Raw genomic sequence first — 25620 nt, forward strand, 5'->3', positions numbered from 1 at the left:
ACTCAGAATGTTGGTGGTTTTTGCTTAGGCTGGGGAGCAGTTGGGAATCAGGTCTGGAATACTCCTAACCAAGAAGTTGCCCAGGTATAGTAAGTTTTTCTCTACCGTTCACAAGTTTTTTGCTGCTGCTTCCCTCTGGAAATGGCGTTTCTTTCTCTCTGCCTACCTCAGCTACCTGTTCTGAGGGTCTCAATCTGTTTCGTATTCCCACTTCTTTAGGGAAGGAGTTTTAAAAACATCTCTTAAAATAAGAGGAGCAAAATCTATTAAAACCTATTCTCCTGCAATGGAGGCGGAGACTTTCTCTCTCTCTTTTTTTTTTTTTTTTTGGTATCCCTATCATTAAGCAAGAGCCTTTCTCTTTTATTCTTCCTGCTTCCCTAAGCTGCTCAGGGTTCTCTGAGTCTTGCCTTCTGATGGCAAGTCTTATATATAACTAAACCTATTTTTGTCACCCATCAAAACACATCCTCAGTAGACTGTGTGAAGGTGTGAAGGTCTGATAAGGACTTGATGCTTTATCTCCATAGACATGAAAGCCATGCCCTCTGCCTCTAGATAGGGTGATCCAAGAGCTCCTGAACCTTAGGAGGTTCAAAGAAGCTCTACTGTCTGTGCCCAGGAGGCAGCCTGCCAGCAAGAGCCCCCAGGAGTTGCACACACAGCCAAAGGGTGTTCACATAGATCTCTGCCGGTCTAGCCAGGGGAGGCCAGAGTCTCAGGTCGGTCAAGGCTGGGCTTCCCCCTTAGCTGTGTCCACAGCTGCTCAAGCTGTACTGGTCGGAGTGGGCTTTGAAGCTTCTTTGTGAGCTCGAGCTGCTGACTGCCACTATGGGAGCCTTGCCACCTCCAGCCCCTCCATCCCAAAGACGCTCCCGCCACTGGGGCCCCAGGTCCTACTGTATCAGTTCTCTTTGGTGGGGGGCTAAGGTTTGGGGCGAGGCAACCTGAGGCAAGAGAACGCAGTAAATATTCTGATTCCCTGTACACAGACGCAGCACCAAGGGAAGGGCCAGTGGTGCAAGTATTTCTTTTTAACAGGTGAAGTTTTTGGAAAAAGTCACTCTCCCTACCCCTCAGTATCCTTATCATCAACTTTGGTTTTATCCTTCCAGTCTTTATTATATGCTTGCTTTTACATAGTTGTAATAATATACACATAAAATATTTTGTATCCTGCTTTTATCATTCAACATTGTACATGTTATAAGCATTTTCCTATATTGTTATATATCTTCACAAAGTTGATTTGTAAAGCTGTGTAATTTGAAGGCTTCCATAGGGTGACTGTACCATAATTTTGATTCATCCCTTGTTGGATTCTTGGTCAGGGGTTGTTTGTTTTGTTTTGTTGGTAACTTTAAAATTTTGAATACAATTTCAGATTTACAGAAAAGTTGCAGGACTATCACAAAGAACTCCTATATATCTTTTATCCAGATTGACTGAGTGTTTACATTTTATCCCATTTGCCTTATTTATATTTCATGTTGTATTTTCTTAATCATTTGAGAGTAATTTGCACAGATACCCCATTATGCCCAAAACAGTATGCATTTCCCTAAGAACAGGACATTCTCTTCTAAGAGAAGAAGAGAATTATTTTAAGCATTATTCAGGGTTTTTTTAAGTATTATTATCAAAATCAGGAAGTTTAACAGTGATTTAATACTGTTATCTAACCCATGATTCATATTTAAATTTTGCCATTTATCCCAATAATGTCCTATAAGCCATTCTTTTTCCTTGTGCAGTATCGTGTGTTACATTTGTAAACGTGTGTCTCTCAATACTGCAGATTCCTCAGCTTTCTTTTGTCTTTCATTACCATGACATTTTTGAAGAATACAGGCTATTTTGTCGAATGTTCCTCAGTTTGGATTTGTGTGATGGTTCCGCATGACTAGGTGAGGGTTTTGCATTCTGGGTGGGAATATCACAGAAGCAGTGTGTCGTCAGTGCATCGTAATCAGCGTATAATGTCAGTTGGTCCCATTAATGTTGTTAACTCTGTTCACCGCTTAGGTTGGTGTCTGCCAGATTTCATTTTAAATTTACGATTTCCCCTTTGTAATTTACAAGTAATTTGTGGGGAGATACTTTGAGACTATATAAGTATTTTGTTCCTCATTCACTAGTTATATAGTACCAGTTGATTAGTCTTGTCTGAGTTATTACTGTCATGATTGACCAACATGATTTCCTAACTCCATAATGCCTTCTACATTTATTGGTTGACATTCTACATAGAAAGAAAAACATCCTTTCTCACCATTTATTTATTCACTTGTTTATCAATATGGATGCAGGGATTCCTATTTTACTCAGAGTTGCAAGCCATTGCTTTGATTTTATCTTGATTCTCAAATTGTCCCAGATTTATAGCAGCCTCTCATGTGTTTGTAGCTTGCCCCCAGCATGTTTTGAGTACTTTCTTACCTTCTGGCATAACAAGATGTTCCAGGCTCGTCTTGAATGTTCCCTGCCCTAGCCCTGGAATCAGCCATTTCTCCAGGGAGTCTTGGTTCCTTATAATGGAGAATGGTATTTATTTATTTTTATTTGATTTGATTATTATTACTATTTTTGAGACAGAGTCTCGCTCTTGTCGCCCAGGCTGGATTGCAATGGCACAATCTCAGCTCACTGCAACCTCCACCTACCGGGTTCAAGCAATTCTCCTGCCTCAGCCTGCCAAGTAGCTGGGATTACAGGTGCCTGCCCCCACACCTGGCTAATTTTTGCATTTTTGGTAGAAATGGGGGTTTTACCATGTTGGCGAGGCTGGTCTCGAACTCCTGACCTCAGGTGATCTGTCCACCTGAGCCTCCCAAAGTGCTGGGATTACAGGTGTGAGCCACCGTACCCAGCCAGAGAATGTTATTTAGAAACCAAGATCTGGGTGCCAAATGTACTTCTTGTTACTGGAATGTCATTGCCTCTAGGCTCTCACCATACAGTGCAAAGATATATAGATAGATAGATTTATAGAAACAAGATAGGGTAGAGATACCTGACATAAATAGATACTAAAAATCATGAATTCACACTGATGCTTTGAGACCAGCCCTGTAGGTTTATTCCAGTCTGCCCCCTTTTCCATGTTGTTAACTCTTTCCTCCAGAGAGACAAAGATTTCAGGTTGCTTTGTTAAGTTCCATCTAATGATCATTCTGACATAAGTCTGTTTTTCTTATTTCCTTGGAATGACATCTCCTCTGGTTTCAGAACTTCCTCCTCTGCTTCCTGTATCCTGAGGCTGGCGGGGCCAGTTGTCTTTAGGGCTTGTGTATTTTTGTAAAGAGCTTGCACGTGTGGAAATCAAGTAGGCCAGTAGTGGGTTAGGGGTACTGAGCCAGAAGCCTCTACAAGGAATAACAGGAGCACAAAGGAGGAAGGTGGTATTCCAGCTGGGGACCCAGGAGGGAGAACTTTGTGGAGAACCTGATGCTTGAACTGAGTCTAAAAGGTGTAAAAGTGTTTGTTGCTTCTGCCTCCCTGTCTGTCTGGCAGTGTGAGGTAGGCGCATCTAGGGGAATGTCAAGTGGCTTTGGTGTGGGGTAAAGTCAGTGAGGCCCATGGAGAAAAATGAGCAGGAGCCACATCACATGGGTGCCTGATAGGACCTGGGAGGCACTTTCCACATTTCTGTTGTCGCTTCGTGATCTGGACACACCAGAAGGCGTGAGACTGGAGGCAGGAAGAGCAGCCAGGCTCATCCTTACCCTCAGGAGAGCTGAAAAGGGCAGGTATGGTGGGGCCAGATCTCAGGAGAGTTTCGGAACCACTGAGATCGGTCCTTGATTTGATGAGAGGCCTGAGGGGAGAGGGAGGTAGCTAGCATGCCCCGCAGGCTTCTGGCCCAGACACTGGGCAGACAGTGAAGCCCTTTGTAACACATGAGGCAATAGGTTTGGGGCAGATGGGAGGGGAAGCAGTGGTGGGGGCAGTGAGTGCTGAAGGTGTTTTAAGAAGCGGCTCTGGGCCAGGCACAGTGGCTTACACCTGTATTCCTAGCATTTTGGGAAGCCGAGGTGGGAGGATCACTTGAGCCCAAGAATTTGAGACCAGCCTGGGGAATATAGTGAGACCCTGTCCCTACAAAAATAAAAACAACTAGCTGGGTGTGTGGTGGTGCATGCCTGTAGCCCCAGCTACGCGGGAACATCACCTGAGCCCAGGAGGTTGAGGTTGCAGTGAGCTCCAATTGCGCCACTGCACTCCAGCCTAGGTGACAGAGCAAGATCTTGTCTCAAAAAAAAAAAAGCAGCTCTGGATGGGAAGGGAGGCCAGGTGCTTTAAGTAGGGGAGACAGAGTTAAAGGAGGCTTTGTTTTACTTAAAGGTGGGACAAACTTAAGCATGTTAATAAAAATCAGAGAAGAGAAAGAGAATGACTATCAGAGCTATGTTTGGAAGAAAATGGGGTCCAGAGCTCAGGAAGGGGACCTGTGTTCAGAGAGTGCCTCACTGCTGAGGCCACAGGAAAGAATCTGTAGGTGGAGGGGAGGCCGAAGAGGGGAAGTTTCATGCTTGATAATTAAAATTTTCTGAGATAGGAATGTCATATTTCCCTATTTAAGCCAAGTTTTTTTAGATAAAAGGTATGGAACCTGCTTTCCCCTTGGCTAGTTCAGCGTTTGGGCTCTGGAGTGCTGAAGATGAGGACTGGACTTCGAGCTGGTGTGATCCCAGTATTCAGTGTCAGTACTCAGTGACAAAATAAATGAGAGAAACGGGAATAAGAATTGTCGCTTACACAAAAATACTAGCAACTGTTAACTCTTCCCAGAAGATTTTCATTCTGAATGCTCCTGTAGCTGGGAACCCTAAAAAAAAAAAAAAAAAAAAAAAGTTTTTGAAGCAACTCACGTTTTAAAAAAGGAGAGGAACTCCTGGAAATCTCAGGATGGGGCCAAGATGTGGCTGGAGAGTGTGTGGTGATGGAGGGCGTGTCCTTTGCCGAGCACACTCAGGGCCCACAGGAAGCCCATAGACTTAAAGGACATCAAGCCCCAAGGTGGTGGGATTTTCTCCACCAGTACTTGGCAGCCTGGGGGGAAGGGGAGGGCGGGAGAAGATAATGGGGATCCCTGGCTTCAAACATAGGAGGACACATCTGTGCTACAGTGCGCACATGCCTGGATGTACACTCTGTCTTTGGAGACACTGGCTAAGAGTCTCTGCTCCATGTTTGGACAGGGTCATGCCTGATCTGAGATAAATGGGCAAGAACAACTGAAGCCTGTCTTCTGGTGCATGTGTCACCTGCTGATACTGCATCTTGTGATAAAGTTGGGTGATTTACAGTCTCCACCAAATGGTAAACTCTGGGGTCTTATGCCTTTATAACTCCATGGGCCCCAGCAAAGGTTCAGGCTCAAAACAGGTGTCAAATAGTTAACTGTTGAATGATTGTTGCCCAGTTGCAGGCCCTGCCACCTGGCATTCATACTGTCTGTGAAAGGACCCAGCTCACCTTTCCCTCTTTATCTCCCAGTCCTTCCCAACAGTGCCGACACCTCATGGAAACTGCAAATGTGCTAATTCTCACTTCTTTGTGGCCCGAGGAGGCTGGGTTAATGCTGGGCTTGGTACCTTAAGCACCCTTTCTCCCTTCCCCGTCTTCAGTCTCAGAATTACACCTGTCTGAAGCAGGCATTTTCCAATGCCCTAGATGGGAATATAAGTGTAAGGAGATGTGGAGCATTTGCCTGTGTGTCAGAACATTCACTGAGGATCCTCACAGGCACTTCTAGAAACCAAGTCCTTGAAGATGACTAACCAGAAATGCCCGTCATAGCACTGTTTACAGTTGCAAAAACTGAAGCCAATTGAAATGTCCATCAGGAGGGGATTAAATGAATTATGGTACAGTTACACCATTGAATATTTTACAGCCATTGAAGATGATATATAGCTATATTCATTGACAAGGAAAACTCATATTTTTGAGTGAAAAAAGCAGGTTATAGAATTGCATGATAGTCACATTTATATAAAACTTTATATATGGGAAGGATGTTGATTGAATTGTTAATAACTATGGTCACCTCTAGAGATGGAAGTTTGCATTACCTTTAATTTTTAATACCATTTTGTATTGCTTAAAATTTCTATGTATTATCGTTAAAATAAGAAAAATCAAATAAAGCTATTTTCATTATGGGAAAGCAATCCAGTGCATCCTTTGAGGCCCGCGTCACATATCTGTTCTTCGGGCAGCTTCCCCGATCCGCCCTGCGTCTGTCGTCCTCTTCAGCCTCTGGTCTTCCTCTCCTGTGTGGTGTCAGCTCTGAGGCGGTCTCTGTAGCCTCCTGAGCCCTGGACTCCCTGGGGTCCTGGGCTGCACTGTCTCTGCTCATCCCGGTGTCCTCCACCACCTGCAGAGGAGCCTCCGGGGCAATGGCTGCTCCTCGGCTCAAGATCATTGCCGTACAAACCTGTGGGTCACTGAGGCCAGATCTGGGGATTTTTCAAGAGATCCGGAAATCTGGCCTAATTTGAGGTTTAATAGGCCTCACTGTGGTTGGTAAGACTGGTGCTCAGTGTGCTGGGGAAGTCTGCAGGCCCCACAAGGCTTGCCCCAGACAGGCCTTTTACCCCTTTGGCCCTTGTCTGTTATGGAAATGCTCCTCTGGCTCTGATGACCAGACCTCGGGGCAGAAAACTTCACCCACCCAAGGCTGCTCAGAGGAAGCCAGCTGCTTGCCCTCCACAGGATGCTCTTTGTCTGGGTCCAGAAAAGAAACAGAAAAACCCTGTCCAATCCGAGACAGGACCTTTCCATAAAGAGATGTGACTGTTTCCAAATGACTGCCCCCTCGGGGCTTCAGAGCTCGCTGCTTCCTCTTCCATTATGAGCTGCAGTGGCGATAGCCACAGGGGCCCAACATGCAGGTTTCACTGGCAGCCTCTCAAGAAAAATAGACGAGGCTCCTGTGGCCAGGAGCATGTTCCGCAGCAGGGGACAGACTGCCCATGACCGCCCCTCCCACTCTCGGGTCTAATTATTAACTATAGTAAGAACTGCCTCTGGGCCCTGAGATAGCTCACATCCAGCACTGTCACCCTGCAGGGTGCACTCATGACCCACACTAAGGACAGGTTTGGGGAGCTGAAGCAGCTGGCCCAGGTCGCACCCCAGAGCTAAGATGAACTCAAGCTCTTAGCATGGCCTCTCTGCCACACCCTATCCCACACACTGTAGACATCTAGACGGGGACAGACAAGAGGAACCTGGAAATCAACCCACTAAGTTTTTTTTTGTTGTTTTGTTTTGTTTTTTGAGGTGGAGTTTCGCTCTTGTTGCCCAGGCTGGAGTGCAATGGTGCCATCTCAGCTTACCGCAACCTCCGCCTCCCGGTTCAAGCAATTCTCCTGACTCAGCCTCCCAAGTAGCTGAGATTACAAGCACGTGCCACCATGCCTGGCAAATTTTGTATTATTAGTAGAGACGGGGTTTCTCTATTTTGGCCAGGCTGGACTCGAACTCCCAACCTCACGTGATCCGCCCGCCTCGGCCTCCCAAAGTGCTGGGATTACAGGCACCACACCCGGCCCTAAGTTGTTTTCTTAAAGACCTGAAGGCATCCACACAGTAGGCCTGTTAAGGACAAGTCCCATTTGGATACCCACCTGGCCTGGTAAGCATTGGAGCGTCTCTGACCCCTGCAAGACACTCTTTCCCCAGATGGGCAGGGGTTGCCCAGTGGAGTAGTAGCAGAGGCTAGAAGACAGAAGCAGCTTTGGTGAGTAGCTGGGGACCTTAATGGCAGACGTGAAAAACTCCACTTGCTGAGAAGCCACCGGCAGCACCCTGGGGACAGCTAGCATATGAGGCAGGGCTGCCTCCCTTCCAGACCTCGAGGTCTGGAGCTCCTGCCCATCCTGGCTTCTGCCTGTTGTCCCCAATTCTTGGTCCCTCAGCTCTCTTCACAATGAACCCGTTACTTGAGGGACCCAAGCGTGTCTTTGTTTCTTGAACCCCAGTGCTTGGCACACCAGAGGGGCCGCTTGGTTGATTGGCTGACACAGCTCTGAAAGGCGCTGGGAGTTGCTGTATCACACACGCAGCCTGGAGAGCTGTGCCGTCAAAGTACTGGGGTGGCCTTTGCCGGCTCTCCGTGTGCCAAGACCTGAGTCGTGTTGTCTGAAGCAGCTGAGCTGCCGCTGTCCTATCTGGGCAGGGGACAGGAGACTCCTAGAAGTGACATTGCTGGCTGGAGCCCCGGGTCTGGGGCCTGCCTGTCCTGGACCAATTTTTGCTCTAAGGACTTGGACAGGACATGCTTGTCAGAGGTGCCTTCTAACACAGCTGCTTCCAGTACCCACCCCTCCCTCATGCCTCGCTTCCCCCCGTTGGCAGAAGTGAAGAGTTTGGACCAACTCAGTAACAACGCTTTTTAGTGGCACTCTTTTTAAAAGACACGTTACACCAAAATCTAATAAACATAAAAATGATGTTTTTAAATGTTATATTTATTATTTCAGTTTATAAAATGTACTTCTTAACAAGGTAATCAGTAGGAATTCTGTAAACAGCAGGAGGCTGTTTTGATGAACAGCATAGTTGGTGATTTATATCAACCTCTGTTTCTAATTTCTTTACTATTTTTGGTTGCACAATATGGAGGAAATCAGAAAAATCCTTATTGCAGTGTTAGTAGTTGAAATTGTTAATTTTTTTTTTAAGCTAACCTTGCAGTCTCAGGGTACAGAAGAAATAGTAGAATCTGCTTTTGTTGTCAGTGAGTCAGTATCCATCAGGATGAACCATGTCATTGGTAAGACCCTGCCGTTTTTTGCCTACAAAAACGGCAAATTCACATAATTCAGTCAATAATAGCTAACATCTCTCTGCTGTGTGCTGGGCCCCATGCCAAACACTGTGGAAGCTGCTGTCATTTAATCCACACACCACTCTGTTGTGTGAGGACCCTGAGATAAGGACAGATAAGGACCCTGAGCCTCAGGGGGGTTGTCCAAGGTGATACCGGTGACCAGAGCTGGCTGGGGTGGAGCAGGCAAGGTTCATAATGGCTCAGACAGCCCCCAGTGGCTGGGCCCCTCCTGGCCAGTCCACCCCTCCGCTGCCACCCGCCCAGCCCGGGCCCAGAAAAGAATCCAGCCCTCTGTGCCCCGTGGCGCCCGCAAGCTCGTGGCCCAGGGGCTGTTTGTTTTCTTAACGAGGTTATCCAAACCTCCTGAGCAGCCTTTGTGGCGCAGCAGAAGCCTTGCCGGTGAAAGGGGGCTTTGTGTGACTGCAGTGGAAGCCAGGGCCTGAGCTAAGGCAGGGGCTGTGGGCCAGCCTACCCGTGCGCAGGAATGGGGCGAGTCGGGGTACATCTTCACTCCCCAGCCCTTCCTGCCCTCTGCTCCTTGGTTCTATTTCCAAGTGGCAAACTGCCGACTCTATGCCTGCATAGAGGAGCGAGTGGAGCCCGGCCCCTGGCGGGGCTGCTGCGGTAATCAGGAGACCGGTGCTTGCTTAGTGTGATCTCCAACCAGGAGCTTCAGCACCACCAGGGAGCTTGTTGAAGATGACTGCTTCAGGCTCCACCCCAGCCCAGCAATTAGAAAATCCAGGGCCAGGGCGGCCGGGCGCGGTGGCTCACGCCTGTAACCCCAGCACTTTGGGAGGCCGAGGCGGGCGGATCACGAGGTCAGGAGATCGAGACCATCCTGGCTAACACGGTGAAACCCCGTCTCTACTAAAAATACAAAAAATTAGCCGGGCGTGGTGGCGGGCACCTGTAGTCCCAGCTACTAGGAGGCTGAGGGAGAATGGCGTGAAACCGGGAGGCAGAGCTTGCAGTGAGCCGAGATCACGCCACTGCACTCCAGCCTGGGCGACAGAGCCAGACTCCGTCTCAAAAAAAAAAAAAAAAGAAAGAAAGAAAATCCAGGGCCAGGGCACTCAAATCTGAGATTTCACAGCCCTACAAGTGGTGGTGATGATTGCTAAAGTCTGAGAACTACTATAATCTAATACGGAAATACTATCCATGTGCTAGATCGTGGTGGAGAAAAGACAAAAGCTTGTATCATAAAACAGCTCATTCTAAAAACAAGTTACTTTGAGGTCTGCACACCCATCATATAGAGTCTGGAACGTGGTGTTCATATGCTGAGCTGGCCAGCACTGAAAGCGTACAGAAAGCAAACTTTTCTTTCGTTGTAGTAACTGCTGTGGTATTTACATCATGTCATGCTTTCCTCTTTATAGGAAAATATTTGGCTGGGCACTGTGGCTCACACCTATTATCCCAGCACTTTGGGAGGCCAAGGCAGGAGGATCAGTTGAGCCCAGGAGTTGGAGACCAGCTTGGGCAGCATAGTGAGACCCTGTCCCTATGAAACAAAACTAAACAAAAATTAGCCAGGCTTAATAGTGCATACCTGTAGTCTCAGCTACTTGGGAGGCTGAGCGCTTGAGCCTGGCACGTCAAGGCTGCAGTGAGCCATGATTGTGCCACTGCACTCCAGCCTCAGCAAACGAGTGAGACCCGTCTCAATAAATTAATACATAATTGATTTTTAAAAATTAGAAAATATTCTCCATACCTTGTTTTATCTCCCCAAAGACATCTTAAATGCCTCTGTGTGAAGGATCTTGTTTTTCTTCTTTTGTACCTGCACTCTTATGCGGTGGAACACTGTGCAATTAGGAGCTGCAGGTTCACTATCACATGTTTGACAAGTCAGTTGCATGGAATCTCTTTCCACAACTGGTGATGAAAATCCACTGATCTGAGGCTTCCTGGAACACCTGAAAATTAAGTAAATGGATAAAGTAGACAATGATCTGCCAAGAGAGAAGAGAGGAGAGGTGTGTTTAACTCTGGAGGTAGGAAGAAGATTCTTGTTGTCCCACGTTGCAGGCGGCCTTTAACCCTTCAGCAGCCGCTGCTCCTTCCCCTCCCTAGTTTTTTCTCAACATACCCCCACTGCCCATTCATTCATATGGTCTTTCAATCACAAATATTATTCATATAGTCTTTCAACCCAAATGTTTTTGAGACACACAGTAACCAAACAATAATTGCAGACTGTAATATGTGCATAGAAAGGGTCATATGGTAGAGTGGTCAAGCAGGAAGCCTCAGCCAGCTGAGGTGGCTCACGCCTGTTATCCCAGCACTTTGTGAGGTCAAGGTGGGTGCATAGCTTTAGCCCAGGAGTTTGAGACCAGCCTAGCCAATGTTGCCAAACTCCGTCTCTACAAAAAATACAAAAATTAGCTGGGTGTGGTGGTGCGCACCTGTAGTCCCAGTTACTCAGGAGGCTGAGGTGGGAAAATCACCTAATCTGCAGTGAGCCCTGTGGTTGCGTCACTGCACTCCAGCCTGGGTGACTGGAGTGAGGCCCTGTCTCAAACAAACAAACAAACAAACAAACCTTTTTGAGTTGAGTTTTAGGCTAAGAATTGGAGGATGAGCCCAATCCTTGAAGAGTCAAGGAAGAGTGTCCCCAGGTGGAGCAAACAGCCTAATGCAAAGGCCCTGAGGCAGGAAAGAGCTTGTCAGGTTGGAAGAGCCTGGTGCATGATGGGGAAAGGAGAGGAAAGGAGGTGGAAGATGGAGGTTGGGCTGGGTTGTTTACAGCTTTGTGGATTGCATAGGGAGAGTGGGTTTTATTCTAAGTGCAGTGGGAAACATTGGAAGGTTTTAAGCACATGCCTTGATAACAGTTTGTGCTGCAGGGTAGAGAATGGACGTTCTATTGGGGATGAAGGCAGGAAAAAATGAAGACTCACTGACAGAGGGGCAGACAGTCATTAGAATGAAGACCAAGAAGTCTGAGGATCCTAGGAGAGGCCTCCCTGGACAGTAGGAGTTGGGGAGGCCCTGTAGGCCAGGGAAAGCTGGGTCCCTGAATGATGGGGCCGTAGGGAGGAAATGAAAGCACAGCACTTCTCACTCTGGGCTGCTTTTCTTCTAGGGGACCCCACTAGAATCTGGGAATTTTCAGCTTCCTGATTCTGTGGTCCTTGTGTGATGCAATTTGGAAAAAGAGAATGTGGGACATGATATTGGTGAGACCTGTTTGCCCCATTTTGGGGTTGTCATCTCAGCCCTTCTCTGGGGACAGGGCTGGGGAAGGAGATTTTTTGCTCCAGCTCAGAGGCATCTCTGCAGAAGCAGGGGAGGGGTTAGTCCCCTCAACCACAGCCCCGAAGACAGGCACTCTGCTTCCTCCTGCCTACCCCAAGACCTCCCACTACGTATGAGCTTTGGAAGGCAGGGCCTCGCCTCTCTGCATGTCACGGGGCCTTTCTAGGGGAAGTCAGGGGAGTAGAGGACCTGCCATGGTGCTGCTGATAGCAGCTCTCCGACAGCTGAAGGGTGCAGGGCTGAGAGGTGGGAGCAGAGGTCCTTTCCAGCACATGGCCTGAGAGAGTTCTGGATCAAAGTCCTGCCACATATCCAGGAAGAACCTGCCCAGAGGGGTGGACAAGAGCAACCCGGTGCCACCCCCCAAAGTCCCTCTTCCCATCCACTGCCCTGTGCCCACTTATCCTAGTCATCCAGGACAAGCCCACAGTCAAGCTGCTACTCAACGCTTCTGTTAAGGGCCTAACATGAATCATCTCACTTTGTTTTTTTTTTTTAGACAGAGTCTTGCTGTTGCCCAGTCTGGAGTGCAATGGCTTGATCTCGGCTCACTGCAGCCTCCGCCTGTCAGGTTTAAGCGATTCTCCCGCCTCAGCCTCCTGAGTAGCTGGGATTACAGGCATGCGCCACCACGCCTGGTTGATTTTTGTATTTTTAGTAGATACGGGGTTTCACCATGTTGGTCAGACTGGTCTCGAACTCCTGACCTCAGGTGATCGATCCGCCTGCCTTGGCCTCCCAAAGTGCTGGGATTACAGGCGTGAGCCACCGCGCCCGGCCAAATCATCTCACTTTATACACTTGCCTGAAGGAGCCACGTTATCCCTATTTTGCAGATGAGCAAAGGTCTACAGAGCTCCTGAAATCCAGGCAGTCTGACGCCCAAATCGGAGCCTAGGTCCCTAAACTGCCTCTTCCCCACAAACAGCCTGGAGCCCCTTAGGGTTGGAAGATATGAGTGAATGGATGGATGAAAACAATGAATGAAGGGGGGGGGGGGCCTGTGGATGCTGGGGAAGGGGGCATCAAAGCTGGATTGGATCCAAGCCTTGCTCAGGTGTGGCCTCAGCCGGGGAATCCAGATCACAATTCCAGGGACCAGGCTGAAAGGAGGGAAAGGCTCGGGAAGGGACTGAAGAACGCAAGTCAGGTCCCTGGTTGGCCCCAGGACCGGCGCTGAGGCCTGGGCCCGGCCTCCGTCCGCGCCTAGAGCCACAGGCTGTCCTTAGTCCATAGTAGGCGCTTAACTCAGGATGGGTGACATTTTCGCTCGCCAGTTCCTGGCATCAGTGAGTGCTCCGTCAATGTTTGACAAACGGGTGACTCCACTGCCCCGAGCTGTGGGCGCACTAGACTTGGGGGGCGGCGTCCGGGTCCCGCCTAATCTTCTAGGCTCAGGACCCGCGGCGCAAGGGAACGCCCGGGGCGGGGTCGCCTGGGGGCGGGGCCTGGGGTGGGGCCTGCGGGCCGAGGGGGCGGGGCCGGCCGCGCCGGGGTCCTCAGTCCGCCCCGGAGAGTTAGGGCTCCCAGCCTAGCGCGCGGAACGGCTGGGGCCGGGGCGCGGATGCTGGAAGTTCACATCCCGTCGGTGGGGCCCGAGGCCGAGGGGCCCAGGCAGAGCCCGGAGAAAAGCCACATGGTGAGCGCGGCCCCTGGATGGGGAGGGGCGCCGGGACCCGCAGGATTTCCCCGCGCTGCGCTCAGTGGGGACCCGGAGCCCGGGCCCGGGTGAACGAGCGCTGCGTGCTGGACCGTCGGGGGAAACCTTGTCGAGGGTTTGGGGGCCGCTTGGATTTGCCAGCCTCGCGGACCGTGGTTCGAGCTCTTGAGGGACCCCAGGTCTCCGAGGGGCAGGACCGCCAGCCCGTTCTCCCAGGTGTGCGGGAGCGGAGAGTCCCCGGGGAGCCGCGGCGCCGCAAGGCCGCTTTGTGCCTTTGAGCGCGGGAGGGTGGGCACGTCGCCAGGCGCAGGTCCTGCGGCGTCCTCCCGCGGGGCCTCACGCGCAGACCCACTGCCCGCCCGCGCCGCCAGGTGTTCCGAGTGGAGGTGCTGTGCAGCGGGCGCAGACACACGGTGCCGAGGCGCTACAGCGAGTTCCACGCCCTGCACAAGCGGGTGAGGCGGCGCCGACCTCCCACCGGCCCCGGCCCAGCCTCTGTCCAGCCCCTGCCCAGTCCCTGTGAGGCGGGCGGGCGAGCTCCAGCCCCAGCCTCCGCCATCCCCATTACTGCCTCAGTCCCTGCGCGGCCGGTCAGCCCCCGAGCCTCTGTGGGTGGGTTGGGGCCTTCCTCGCCCTCGGCCGGTCCACCACTCACCAGGGTCTTACCCAGGGTAGAGCCCGAAGGCGGGGGCGCGGGAGGGCTTCTGGCTCAGGCGAAGAGGGCTTGAGGGCTCAGTCGGGATGCTGTGATCGCACGCGGTAAACCTCCAGTAGATCAAGAAGCTGTACAAAGTGCCCGACTTCCCCTCGAAACGCCTGCCCAACTGGAGGACCAGAGGGTTGGAACAGCGCCGGCAGGGCTTGGAGGCCTACATCCAGGTATGAGAGAGCACAGTTGGTTGCCCCCCAGCCTGCTGTGCCAGGGGTGTGGCCCAGACAGAGAGGTGTGGGGGCACGGCAGGGAGGGAACCCACAACTTGGGGATGTTATTCACCACCTCAAGCATCAATTTTCTGAGAGTAATATAGGTCAATGCTCTGCTGTCATTGTCGTGAAATTCTTTTTTTGGAACAAAGAGCCCTGCATTTTCATTGGCACTGCGCTATGCAAATTAGTAGCTGGGTCTGATTGCAGGTCTCCTCTGTCCTCTTCAGGGCATCCTGTACCTGAACCAGGAGGTGCCCAAGGAGTTACTGGAATTCCTGAGACTTCGGCACTTCCCCACAGACCCCAAGGCTAGCAACTGGGGGTAAGGGGGGCCGGTGGCGGGGGCCAGGGGCTGTCAGCAGTGAGCAGGTGAGGAAAGGTGTGGGAGGGCAGCCCTTTCTTCTCACATCTGCCAGGATCCAGCATGAGCGCCCTCACAAGCTCTCTTGACCTGGGTGGAGGGGCTTTTTTTTGGACAGACTTGGTTACCCCCGCCAACTCCGGAACTGGGGTTTGTTACAAATAGAAGCAGTGGTCCCCTGGGAGGTGCACTTCTGGGCTCTTGTGTCTCCACCCCTTCCTGACGCTCCTCGGCATCCCCAGGCAGCTTACAGTGTTTCTCTTCTCTTCAGCACCCTGGGGGAGTTCCTGCCTGGCGACAGCAGGCAAGTCAAAGCCCTAGCCCGCGCCTGGCCCCTGCCGCCCCCTAGTGGTCATATGCTAGGAGGCGGGCCTGCTGCCTGGGCCTGTCTGGCCTGGGCCCTGAAGTCTTTCCCTTTGGTGCCTCCTGCGCCCATTTCCCACTCACCTTTTCCTTCATGGGTCCCTGGTGATCTCAACCCCGTCTCCACCCCTCTGTGGGATTCTGCCCTGCCTCCTGCACCCATGGTTCATGATCCTCTTTCCTCCCAGCTCCCAGCAGCACCAGCGGCCTGTCCTGAGCTTCCATGTGGATCCCTATGTTTGCAACCCCTCCCCAGGTGAGGAGGTGCCTAGATACGGGGCTACAGGGCTGGGTTGTGGGCTTTGCATTTCTCAGCTCCTGGGACCCTCAGGCAGCATCTCCTTCCTGCTGCCCACCTCTGGAGCCACTACCTCCTTGCTCCTGTGCCCTGGAGCCTGCTTTGTAGACACAAGGAAAACAAGTTTGGCTTCCCTGGTCTCCATTTCCTCAGCAGCCTGACTTCTTTACCAAGCTGATGTGAACAGAATGTGACCTGGGAATGCAGAGGCTTCATTTGGGGTGGACAGCTGCTGTCTGCTGCCTTGGCAGGGGCTCCTACTCCTAAGTGGGGGCTGAGCCCATGAGCAGGAGCTCAAGGAGCTGCAGGCCTGAGACCAGACCCGTTTAATTCTATCCCACAGAGTCGCTGCCCAACGTGGTGGTGAATGGTGTGCTCCAGGGCCTCTACAGCTTCAGCATCAGCCCAGATAAAGCCCAGCCAGAGGCGGCCTGTCACCCTGCTCCTCTGCCACCGATGCCCTGATCAGTCCAGAGGCCTTTAGCTGCCTCCTAAGAAAGTCATGTGCCTCTGTCCTATGAGCTCCATATAAGGCTAGGTCCTCCTTTGGCCTGGACCCAGGACTTAACTACCCAGTGCCCAGTTGTGCCACATTCCCACTCAAGGCTCAGAACTTGGCTCGCATTGGTAGCTGGAGGTGGTAGAATCTGCACGCTCTTAGAGCCCAACAGCCAAGGCAGGGTCAAGAAGATAAGTAATAAAGGAAGAAGTCAGCCAGGTGCGGTGGCTCACGCCTGTAATCCCAGCACTTTGGGAGGCCAGGGTGGGTGGATCACCTGAGGTCAGGAGTTCAAGACCAGCCTCACCACCATGGAGAAACCCCGTCTCTACTAAAAATACAAAATTAGCCGGGCATCGTGGTGGTGCATGCCTGTAATCCCAGCTACTCAGGAAGCTGAGGCAGGAGAATCTCTTGAACCCGGGAGGCGGAAGTTGTGGTGAGCCAAGATCGCGCCACTGCACTCCAGCCTGGGCAACAAGAGTGAAACTCCGTCTCAAAATAAACAAATAAATAATAAAGGAAGAAGTCAGCTGGGTGCAGAGGCTCATGCATGTAATCCCAACACTTTAGGAGGCCAAGGCAGGAGGATGCTTGAGTCTGGAAGTTTGAGACCAGCCTGCACAACATAGTGAGACCTGTCTCTATAAAAAAAAAAAATCAATTTAGAGGTAGGCTATGAATAAGTACAGATACATCCCTTAACATAGACTGGAGGGTGGTGGCAAGGGGAGCAAATGTGGAGGCCCAGTAGCTGGCAAAGTTTAGAAGCAGGGGGCAAAAGCTCCTGCCTGACTTTTCCTGGGTAGCTCCTGGGTCAAAGTTTCAGGCAGGATCCCAGGGAAGGGGCAGGCACCCATTGCCACAGGAGAGTTGCAGGCATGTTGGGATGTAGGCCTAGGGGAGGTGCTGCAGGCTCAAGAACCAGGCCCACACGTTATATATTAAAAAAAAAAAAAAAAACCCACATTTTTTTTTTATTGGTCAGTGTTGGTAGGAGTTTGTTACAAAACTGAGTCCATGGGCCTGTGGAATGTGAGGGGAGTGGGTCCGCTCCACCAGATGCCAGCACCGGGGCCAGTGCAGCTCAGAGCCCTGTGGCGGACTACAGGGCCTGCACAGATGGTCACTCAAAGAAAGACGTCCCTGTGCCCTACTCCTTGGCGATGGCAAAGGGCTTCTCCACCTCGATCTTGCCGCAGTCTGCGATGATCACATCCTTCAGGGGTTTATCCCGGCTGTCTGTCTTGGTGCTCTCCACCTTTCGCACCACCTCCTGGAAAAGAAAGGTGGAAGTAGGAGGGCACGGTGGGTCAGGAGGTCCACCGCTCAGGAGAAAGGCCCCAGCATATGGCTCAGGAGGGCTGAGACCCACAAGTGATCAACAGCACACAAAACTGGAGGCACCAAAATTCTAACAGACTCCTGGCCAGAGCAGGGAGAATGCAGATTTGACAAGGGGGTGCAGGAATTTTGTTCCTTTGAAGTAAGACCCAGGTTGGGCCAAGGGTGAGGAGGAGGAAGAGGGTGACCAGGGAATGTGGCTTCTCAGGGACACTGCGTTCAGCTGCACTCTGTATACCTCAGGGGTGGGACCAGCACATCACTGAGTGAATGAGGGGAGGGAGGCTCCAGCAGTTGTGCAGCCTTCCTGACTGGGCTCTGAGGGGGCTGGAAGAATTTAGAACCTTGGAGGCATGGAGGCACAGGGTTTATTCTGGACAGGAGCACTAGGCCGCATCTGTGGGTTGGGTCCTTTTGGGAAAGGGATGGACACATGGAGCTCCTGCCCCAGGGTCTGTGTTGAATCCCTGGTGAGGATTGCCCAGTAGTAGCCCTTGCTTCCAGAACTCACCATGCCCTCTAGAACTTTGCCAAACACCACATGCTTGCCATCTAGCCAGGCTGTCTTGACTGTTGTGATGAAGAACTGGGAGCCATTGGTGTCTTTGCCTGCGTTGGCCATGCTCACCCAGCCAGGCCCGTAGTGCTTCAGTTTGAAGTTCTCATCGGGGAAGCGCTCACCGTAGATGCTCTTTCCTGGGAAAAAAGACAGAGCGGGTCTGGGGCGCTGGATTGGGCCAAAGCAAGCAGACATTCGGGGCCAGGACTGAGGGGGCTTAACCTGTCCTCTGTGCCAGGCTAGGCTTGAGTGGAATACAAGGACAGAAAAGCCGCGTCCCTCCTATCTTCTGGCCTCAGAGCCAAGCCATGCTCACTGAGGCCAAGCGGGGCATCAGGCCAGGCTGATGTGGTGAACAGCTCACAGAAGGATTACTTCGAGAGGATAGTTTTGTGGCTTTTAAATAAGGCGCATATTATCAGCTCCCCTTAGCTATGGCCCAGGCCTGCCACGGAGGGACTTTGATGGAGGGAGGTGCCGTGCAGGATGCAGGGGAGTCAACAGGGTCAGAACTCTCCAGAAAAGGAGGACTGCTGTGGCTGACCAGCCTGTTTTCCTATGAGCACAAAAGACACAGGCATAGCTGCAGAGGAGAAAGCAGCCAAAGATGAGTGGGGAGGGGCAGAAAAGAGGGGCTGCCCCTTGGGTTCTGAAGAGTCAAAGCCTCTTAACAAGGAATGAACAGGAATAAAGGACAGCTGTGAGTGTGTGTGACGCGTCTGTCCACATGGGGCTTGGGGATATGATAAGGGCAATCCGGAGTGATCTGTATGCCATTTCAGAGATCCTGGTTCCAAAGCTGCTTCCAGGAGGAACACCGAAACCCTTCTTTTTCCCTATCACCCCTTGGAGACTGACACTGTGCATTAGGCCCCAAGAAACTCAGCCAAAACGGGGTCCTTTTCATTTTGTTTTATCTAACACCTTTCAAACGTATTTGTGTGCAAAACTCTTTTTTCCTTCTCACTGCACCTACCTTCATCCTGTGGTTCCACAGAATGGAACTGAGCTGGGAAACTGTCCTAGACCGATGCCAACAAGGAAGATGTTTCTGATTGGGCAGCAGGTAGGATGACTGAAAACCAAGAAAGACCAGACTCTGGCTGGTGGGGACAGGGGTGCTTCTGCCTGTGCTCCACCTCTCACTCCCATGCTGGGGAGACTGGACTCTGCCACATGTGCAGTGAGTCCTGGCTGGAGTGCTGGCTAAAAGCCTCCCCCGTTTGAGCCAACTGTGGGATTTTGATTATAGTTGTTATCCAGAAAACCCCCAAATCTCCATCCTTAGCTCCAACCACTCTCCCAAGATACAGGGGTTCCAAACTCAAATGGACATTTCTATTTAAACTCAACATACCTTGTCATCTTTTTCTCCAGACCTCAGTTATTCTTTTGACCCCTCTTCCTCTGCACGTGGTTCAGGTTGTCCCTACCCACTCCCCATGTACTTACTCTTTCTTTCCATTCCCGCCACCACCGCTGCAGTAGGCGAGTGCTTAGGGTGCTCATAGTGTGTGCCAGAGACTGTTCCAAAGCATCTTACATATTTAACAATCCACCCTATGAGGAGGAGCTAACTCCACTTCAAAGATGAAGAAACTGAGGCACAGAGAATAAAAGGAGCCCCAGCAGAGCAGCAGCAGAACTAGAGTTCAGACCAAGGTGGTCTGCTCTCGAATCTCTGCTCTCAGCCACCTCAGGATCAGGTCCAAATCTCCCTGCCCAGGGTCAGTGGCACCAATGCCCCCAGCAGCCTGCCTGCCCTGGCCTCCACATCCCGGATCTGCCACCACATGACTCCCCTGGCACCCCAAGTGAGGGGTCATCCTCTTACTCAGCTCTGTGGCCCTGACTCCCTGCAGACTGAAGCCCAGGCTGCAGGCCATCACCCACCTCTCTGCACTCCGGGTACAGATGCCCTCACCCCACCTTTGGCCAAGCTCCTGCCACAGAACAGCACCGGGCTCATACCCTAACCCTGCCTCTTTTCTGCCCATTCAAATTCTCCTCATTGAGGACCCCACTGAAATCTTTCCTCACATCCGCAAGGTCATTCCCCGTTCTCTGGCCTGAGGGGATCCCTCTGCTTGTCAGCACTTCAACAATGGCTGACTTACTAAGCACTCACTGCATGCCAGGCAGTTCACACTCCAGATCTAGCCCAATCCTCATGGCCCCACAACTCTCTCCACCTTCACTGTGCAGAACAGGAAACTGAAGCTCCAAGGACTCACATGCCTAGGTCACAAAACAAGAAGGTGGCAGACGCTGGATCGAGCCCAACTGCGTATGACTCCACAAATACAGTTCTTTGGTCTCCTTTGTGAGCCCGAGTCCTAAACGCTGCATCATGGCCCACTTGTACATTTTCAGTTGTTGGAAGTAAAAGGGAGCCACTGCCCCATGGGTCCTTACATCCTCAACCCCCACCACAAAGCCCCACAGACACTCATTGAGGAGTGAGCTGTGTTCTAAAGGAGCAGCAGGCTGTACCTGAGCTCAGTGAGACTCATGCAGGCGTCCGGGAGTCTTTCTGTCCTACGTGTGCAAGTTAATGCCAAGGTGAGGGTCGGCCCTCACAGAGTGGTCTCTGGTGAAAGACTGTCAAGGAAAGTAACTGCTCCCACTCTTTTTTTTTTTTTTTTGAGATGGAGTCTCGCTCTGTCACCCAGGCTGGAGTGCAGTGGCATGATTTCAGCTCACTGCAACCTCCACCTCCCGGGTTCAAGCAATTCTCCTGCCTCAGCCTCCCGAGTAACTGGGATTATAGGCGTGTCCCACCACACCCGGCTAATCTTTTGTATTTTTAGTAGAGATGGGGTTTCAACATGTTGGCCAGGCTGGTCTTGAACTCCTGGCCTCAAGTGATCCAGCCACCTTGGCCTTCCAAAGTGCTGGGATCACAGAGTCACCACGCCTGGCCCTCCCACTCTTGCTGGGGCTTCCAGGGTAGCCTGGACAGGCTTTGGGCACCTGACCTAGAATCGCATATCCACATGTCTTCACTTTGCTTCCACACGCCTCTCTCCCCAGTCCCCATTCTGAAGAGGTATCAGGAAAGGTCACCAGGCTATAGGCCTGGATCAGCAGGATGGCCACCTGGGAGAGATTCTCTTAGATCTACCATCAGGTCCACCCCATTATTCTCTCTCCTTTGTACTGGGTTCCCTCTTCAAAGAAGGGTGCCGCTGGTCTCAAAGTAGGTAAGTAATAAGTAGGCCTGCCTCTAGAGCTGGGGAAGAAAGAGGCCTTGTCTCCCCAGCAGAACCTGGCCCTCCCACTGTGGAGGTTACATTGACATACTCCTTGGCCCAGAGGACCTGTGGTTACCTCCTGTGCCATCTCCCCTGGTGAAGTCTCCGCCCTGGATCATGAAGTCCTTGATTACACGATGGAATTTGCTGTTTTTGTAGCCAAATCCTTTCTAGAAAAAGGGAAGAGAAGGTAAGGAGGTGGTATGGGACAGCAGGAAGACATTACATGAAATAGGCCCCACAGGAACAAGTCCACAACTCCTGCTCGCAGAAGAGACACCACTGCTGACCACTTTCACTGTTCGGTGTGCTACTAAGTGAGCGGGTAGGCACCACAGGACAGGCATGGTACACACAGATGTGGAAATCCCTCTGCCTCCATACAATTCCCAAGCTTTATACAATTCTACATCACATAATGCTTTTCCCCTCATTTCTTCCAATCATAAGAACAGATACAAGAAAACTGAGAAGAAAGGTCACTTGCTGGCTCAATGGAAAGTTAATATAAACTGAAATAGGGCACTGTTGTTTCCTTAAAACCCATTGCCCTCACCCTAGGTGAAGTCTCCCCAGGAAGCTCTGGACCCCTTACTCTTTTTTATCTCATTTTAAAAATTTTATTATTATTTTTTTGAGACGGAGTTTCTCTCTTGTCACCCAGGCTGGAGTGCAATGGCACAATCTCCACTCACTGCAGCCTCTGCCTCCCGGGTTCAAGCGATTCTCCAGCTCAGCCTCCTGAGTAGCTGGGATTACAGGCACATACCACCACAATGCCGAGCTAATTTCTGTATTTTTAGTAGAGATGGGGTTTCACCATGTTGCCCAGGCTGCTCTCGAACTCCTGAACTCAAGTGATCTGCCCTCCTCGGCCTCCCAAAGTGCTGGGATTACAGGCGTGAGCCACCACGCCCGGCCTGTTTTTTTATTTTTGAGATGGAGTTTCCCTCTTGTTGCCCAGGCTAGAGTGCAGTGGGGCAATCTCCACCTCCTGGGTTCAACCAATTCTCCTGCCTCAGCCTCCCAAGTAGCTGGAATTACAGGCGCTACAACCACGTCTGGCTAATTTTTTGTATTTTTAATAGAGACAGGGTTTCGCCATGTTGGCCAGGCTGGTCTCGAACTCCTGACCTCAGGTGATCTACCCGCCTCAGCCTCCCAAAGTGCTGGGATTATAGGCGTGAGTTACTGTGCCCGGCCTTTTATTTTTAATTAATTTTTTTTTTTTTTTTTGAGACAGGGTCTCACTCTATCGCTCAGGCTGGAGTGCAGTGGCGTGATCATGGCTCACTGCAACCTCCATTTCACTTCAGCCTCCTGAGTAGCTGTAGCTGGGACCACAGGTGCACCCTGTCATACCCAGCTAATTAAAGAAAAATTTTTTTTGGCCAGGCACAGTGGCTCACACCTCTAATCCCAGCACTTTGGGAGGCCAAGGCAGGTGGATCACCTGAGGTCAGGAGTTTGAGATCAGCTTGGCCAACATGGTGAAACCCTGTCACTACTAAAAATACAAAATTAGCCAAGCGTGGTGGCGCATGCCTGTAATCCCGGCTACTCGGGAGGCTGAGGCAGGAGAATCACTTGAACCCAGGAGGTGGAGGTTACAGTGAGCTGAGGCCGCACCACTGCACTCCAGCCCGGGCGACAAGAGTGAAACTCTGTCTCAAAAAAAATTTTGCGGGGGTAAAGACAGGGTCTTGCTATGTTGCCCAGGTTGACCTTGAACTCCTGGGCTCAAGCAATCCTACCTTGGCCTCCAAAAGTGCTGGGATTGTAAGTGTGAGCCACTGTGCCTGGTCAGGGTCCCCTTACTCTTAAGAAAGGGCAATACTGTGTTCCCAGGGCAACAGGCAGCCGGTGCTCAGTGAGGTCCACGCTACAGATCGGCTGAACTCTGCAGGTCAGTTTGCTGCCATCCCCAGTGCCAATTTCACTTCATTTGAGTTGACTACCCCGCTCCAGCGACTTACCTCTCCTGTAGCTAAGGCCACAAAATTATCCACGGTTTTTGGAACAGTCTTTCCGAAGAGACCAAAGATCACCCGGCCTACATCTTCATCTCCAATTCGTAGGTCAAAATACACCTGAGGAAAGAGACCATTTCCAACTTAGCTTCTTTAAAGGGGCGTTGCTAGGGGAGGGAAGGTACAAGAAGCTAACCTGAGGATGGGAGAGAGAATAGAGCCATATTTTTAGAGAAGTGGTTCTGAATCTGATTTCGGTGACGGTAAAAATCCTGTGAGAATCTAATGAAAGCTCCAGACCCTTTTCTTGGAAAACATGCTTATCTATACCCTCCTTGGACTACAGGATAACAGTATTTGCTCTAAACAGCTAATGGACCCAGATTCTAAAAATTAACATTAGAAAACCCATAAGGAGCGGAGCCTAAGTTCACCACTTTAAGTTTGAAGTATACATACTGTGCTTTGTAATTGGAAGTGGCTAAAATTTGGCTTAAGGAGAGAAAGGATTCGGAATCTGGCAGGCGTGATCTTTCACCATCTCCCCAGCACCGAGGGGTGTTTGCAAAAAGTCTGCTCTGAGACTGCCAGTGCCGGCCCCAGATGGGTATCCGGGGATCCAACTAACTCCCTGGGTCAGGGCAGGGGCTGGGGGTGTCGGGGTGGGTCCGGGTCATTCTCTGGACTGAATGGGCAGGACGGCCCAGACGCCACGAGGCCACAGACAGAAGCCGAGGGAGGAGGGGCTGAGCCAAGGCCAAGCCAAGGCCGCCCGGGCCCGAGCTCCGGCACCGTAAATGCCGCAGACTCCACCGGACCTTGACGGTGACTTTGGGCCCCTTCTTCTTCTCATCGGCCGCAGAAGGTCCCGGCAGCAGCAGGAAGAAGACGGACCCCGCGATGAGGGCGGCGGCAAGAAGCACCTTCATGTTCCGTTCGGAGAGGCGCAGCATCCACAGGCGGAGGCGAAAGCGGCCCGGACAGCTGAGGCCGGAAGAGGGTGGGGCCGCGGTGGCTAGGGAGCCGGCGCCGCCACGCGCGGGTCGGGGGGGACTGCGGCTGCTCGCGGGCTCCGGGCGGGCGGCGGGCGCCGTTTCCCCCCTCCGGCTCGGCGCCGGATAGTAGGTCCCCCTGCGGGGCGGGCACCGACGCGGGCTCGTGGGTGGTTGCCACGTTATTGCTCCCTCATTGGGCTCCCGGCCGCCCTCTCCCGCCCACAGGAAGGCCACCGACGGAAGGCGGCCCCGCCGAGCACGGGCCCGGGCCCGGGCTCCGAGAAGACCACAAGCTCCGGCATGCTCCGCGGCCCGCCCCGCCCCGCCCCGCCCCGCCCGGAGCGCTGTTCCACTGGCCTGCGGTAGCTGGCGCTTGAGGTTAGCAAATACGTGGGCCTGGACAGGGGCTCGGGACGCTTGTCACTGTTTTGAGCCAATCAAGTGTTTGTCACCGCCAAATTGGCTCTTAACGTTGTGGCTTCCAAACACTTCAGGGATATTTATCCTTACGAGCGTGACCTTGTACGGCTTCTTCCACTTGTCTTGCAAAACTTGCTGCACAACCCACTTCCTTTTTTACTGAGGCCGTCAAGTTACTACCCATTTTTCTCTCCCTTCTGTAATCTTGCTGTGCTTACTGATGTGTATATCAATGGACATCTTATTGTATACGCTGTTCTTAACTTTCTTTACCTTTTCCAATAGACGATATATATATATTTTTTTCTGCGCAAGGGACTGTGTTGCATTTACTCTGTCCACAGCTCCCTCACAGCGCTGCAGTACTGAGTGCCCAACAAGTCCTGGTTGGGATAGCTTCACATCCGCACTGGCATGAAAAATAATTTATGCCACGGCCTGAGGATACAATGCCTTTTTTCCAGAGGTCAGGGATAGTTACTAGATGTCCCCCCAGGGCTGTTTTCGGTCTTCACACACTTAGTGTTGTCCCGCTCTACAACATAGATACTTTGGTACTGGGAGTCTTACATACCAAAACAAACCAAAACACCAACTTCCAAAATTTGGACCTATGGCGTTAAAATGTCTTTAAAACTAATTTTCAAAGATTAACTTCGTAGAAATTCCAGGTCGTCACAGCACAGATTATAGGCAGGGCTCCATTTACATAAATTATGCAATGTGGTCTTCATGAGGCGCTGACCTGAGACTGAAGTCATGCAAGGCCACTGGCATTAACTTTGTTGTTCATTACAGCGGCCTTACACAGGTTGTAGAGCTTCAAGACAGTTCTCTTATTTCCCATCCTTGCAC

The 25620-nt window shown here is 51.5% G+C and overlaps 3 protein-coding genes across 5 annotated transcripts in view; 2 read left to right on the forward strand and 1 right to left on the reverse strand.

Moving 5' to 3' along the window:
• SNX1 (sorting nexin 1) overlaps positions 1-277 on the forward strand; it is a 41963-nt gene extending 41686 nt beyond the window's left edge. The window contains exon 15 of the mRNA XM_063716043.1: positions 29-277. Coding sequence (XP_063572113.1) covers positions 29-184 — 156 coding nt within the window. The 3' untranslated portion in view covers positions 185-277. The remainder of the gene's footprint in view (positions 1-28) is intronic.
• The window catches only part of PPIB (peptidylprolyl isomerase B), a 118750-nt gene extending 94152 nt beyond the window's left edge, over positions 1-24598 (reverse strand). The window contains exons 1-5 of one of the 2 annotated variants that reach the window (XM_002825537.6): positions 24169-24598; positions 23357-23470; positions 21457-21550; positions 18079-18263; positions 17185-17499 (exon numbers count right to left, since the gene is read on the reverse strand). In XM_002825537.6, the coding sequence (XP_002825583.1) occupies positions 17377-17499; positions 18079-18263; positions 21457-21550; positions 23357-23470; positions 24169-24303 (651 nt within the window). In that variant the 5' untranslated portion in view covers positions 24304-24598 and the 3' untranslated portion in view covers positions 17185-17376. Of the gene's footprint in view, positions 1-17184; positions 17500-18078; positions 18264-21456; positions 21551-23356; positions 23471-24168 lie in introns of those variants that run through there. The other variant, XM_054532774.1, reaches the window with a different exon arrangement.
• On the forward strand, positions 13611-17311 carry SNX22 (sorting nexin 22). 2 transcript variants are annotated; one of them, XM_002825543.6, is made up of 7 exons: positions 13611-13754; positions 14147-14230; positions 14550-14654; positions 14930-15024; positions 15335-15367; positions 15615-15682; positions 16068-17311. In XM_002825543.6, the coding sequence occupies exons 1-7, from the start codon at positions 13680-13682 to the stop codon at positions 16187-16189; spliced, it is 582 nt and encodes a 193-aa protein (XP_002825589.1). In that variant the 5' UTR covers positions 13611-13679; the 3' UTR covers positions 16190-17311. The 2 variants fall into 2 exon arrangements, with proteins under 2 accessions (XP_002825589.1, XP_054388748.1); XM_054532773.1 differs by having other exon boundaries at positions 15615-16159.
• Positions 24599-25620: the final 1022 nt, after the last annotated feature.

Source organism: Pongo abelii, chromosome 16 (genome assembly GCF_028885655.2).
Source record: "Pongo abelii isolate AG06213 chromosome 16, NHGRI_mPonAbe1-v2.0_pri, whole genome shotgun sequence".
NCBI lineage: Eukaryota > Metazoa > Chordata > Mammalia > Primates > Hominidae > Pongo > Pongo abelii.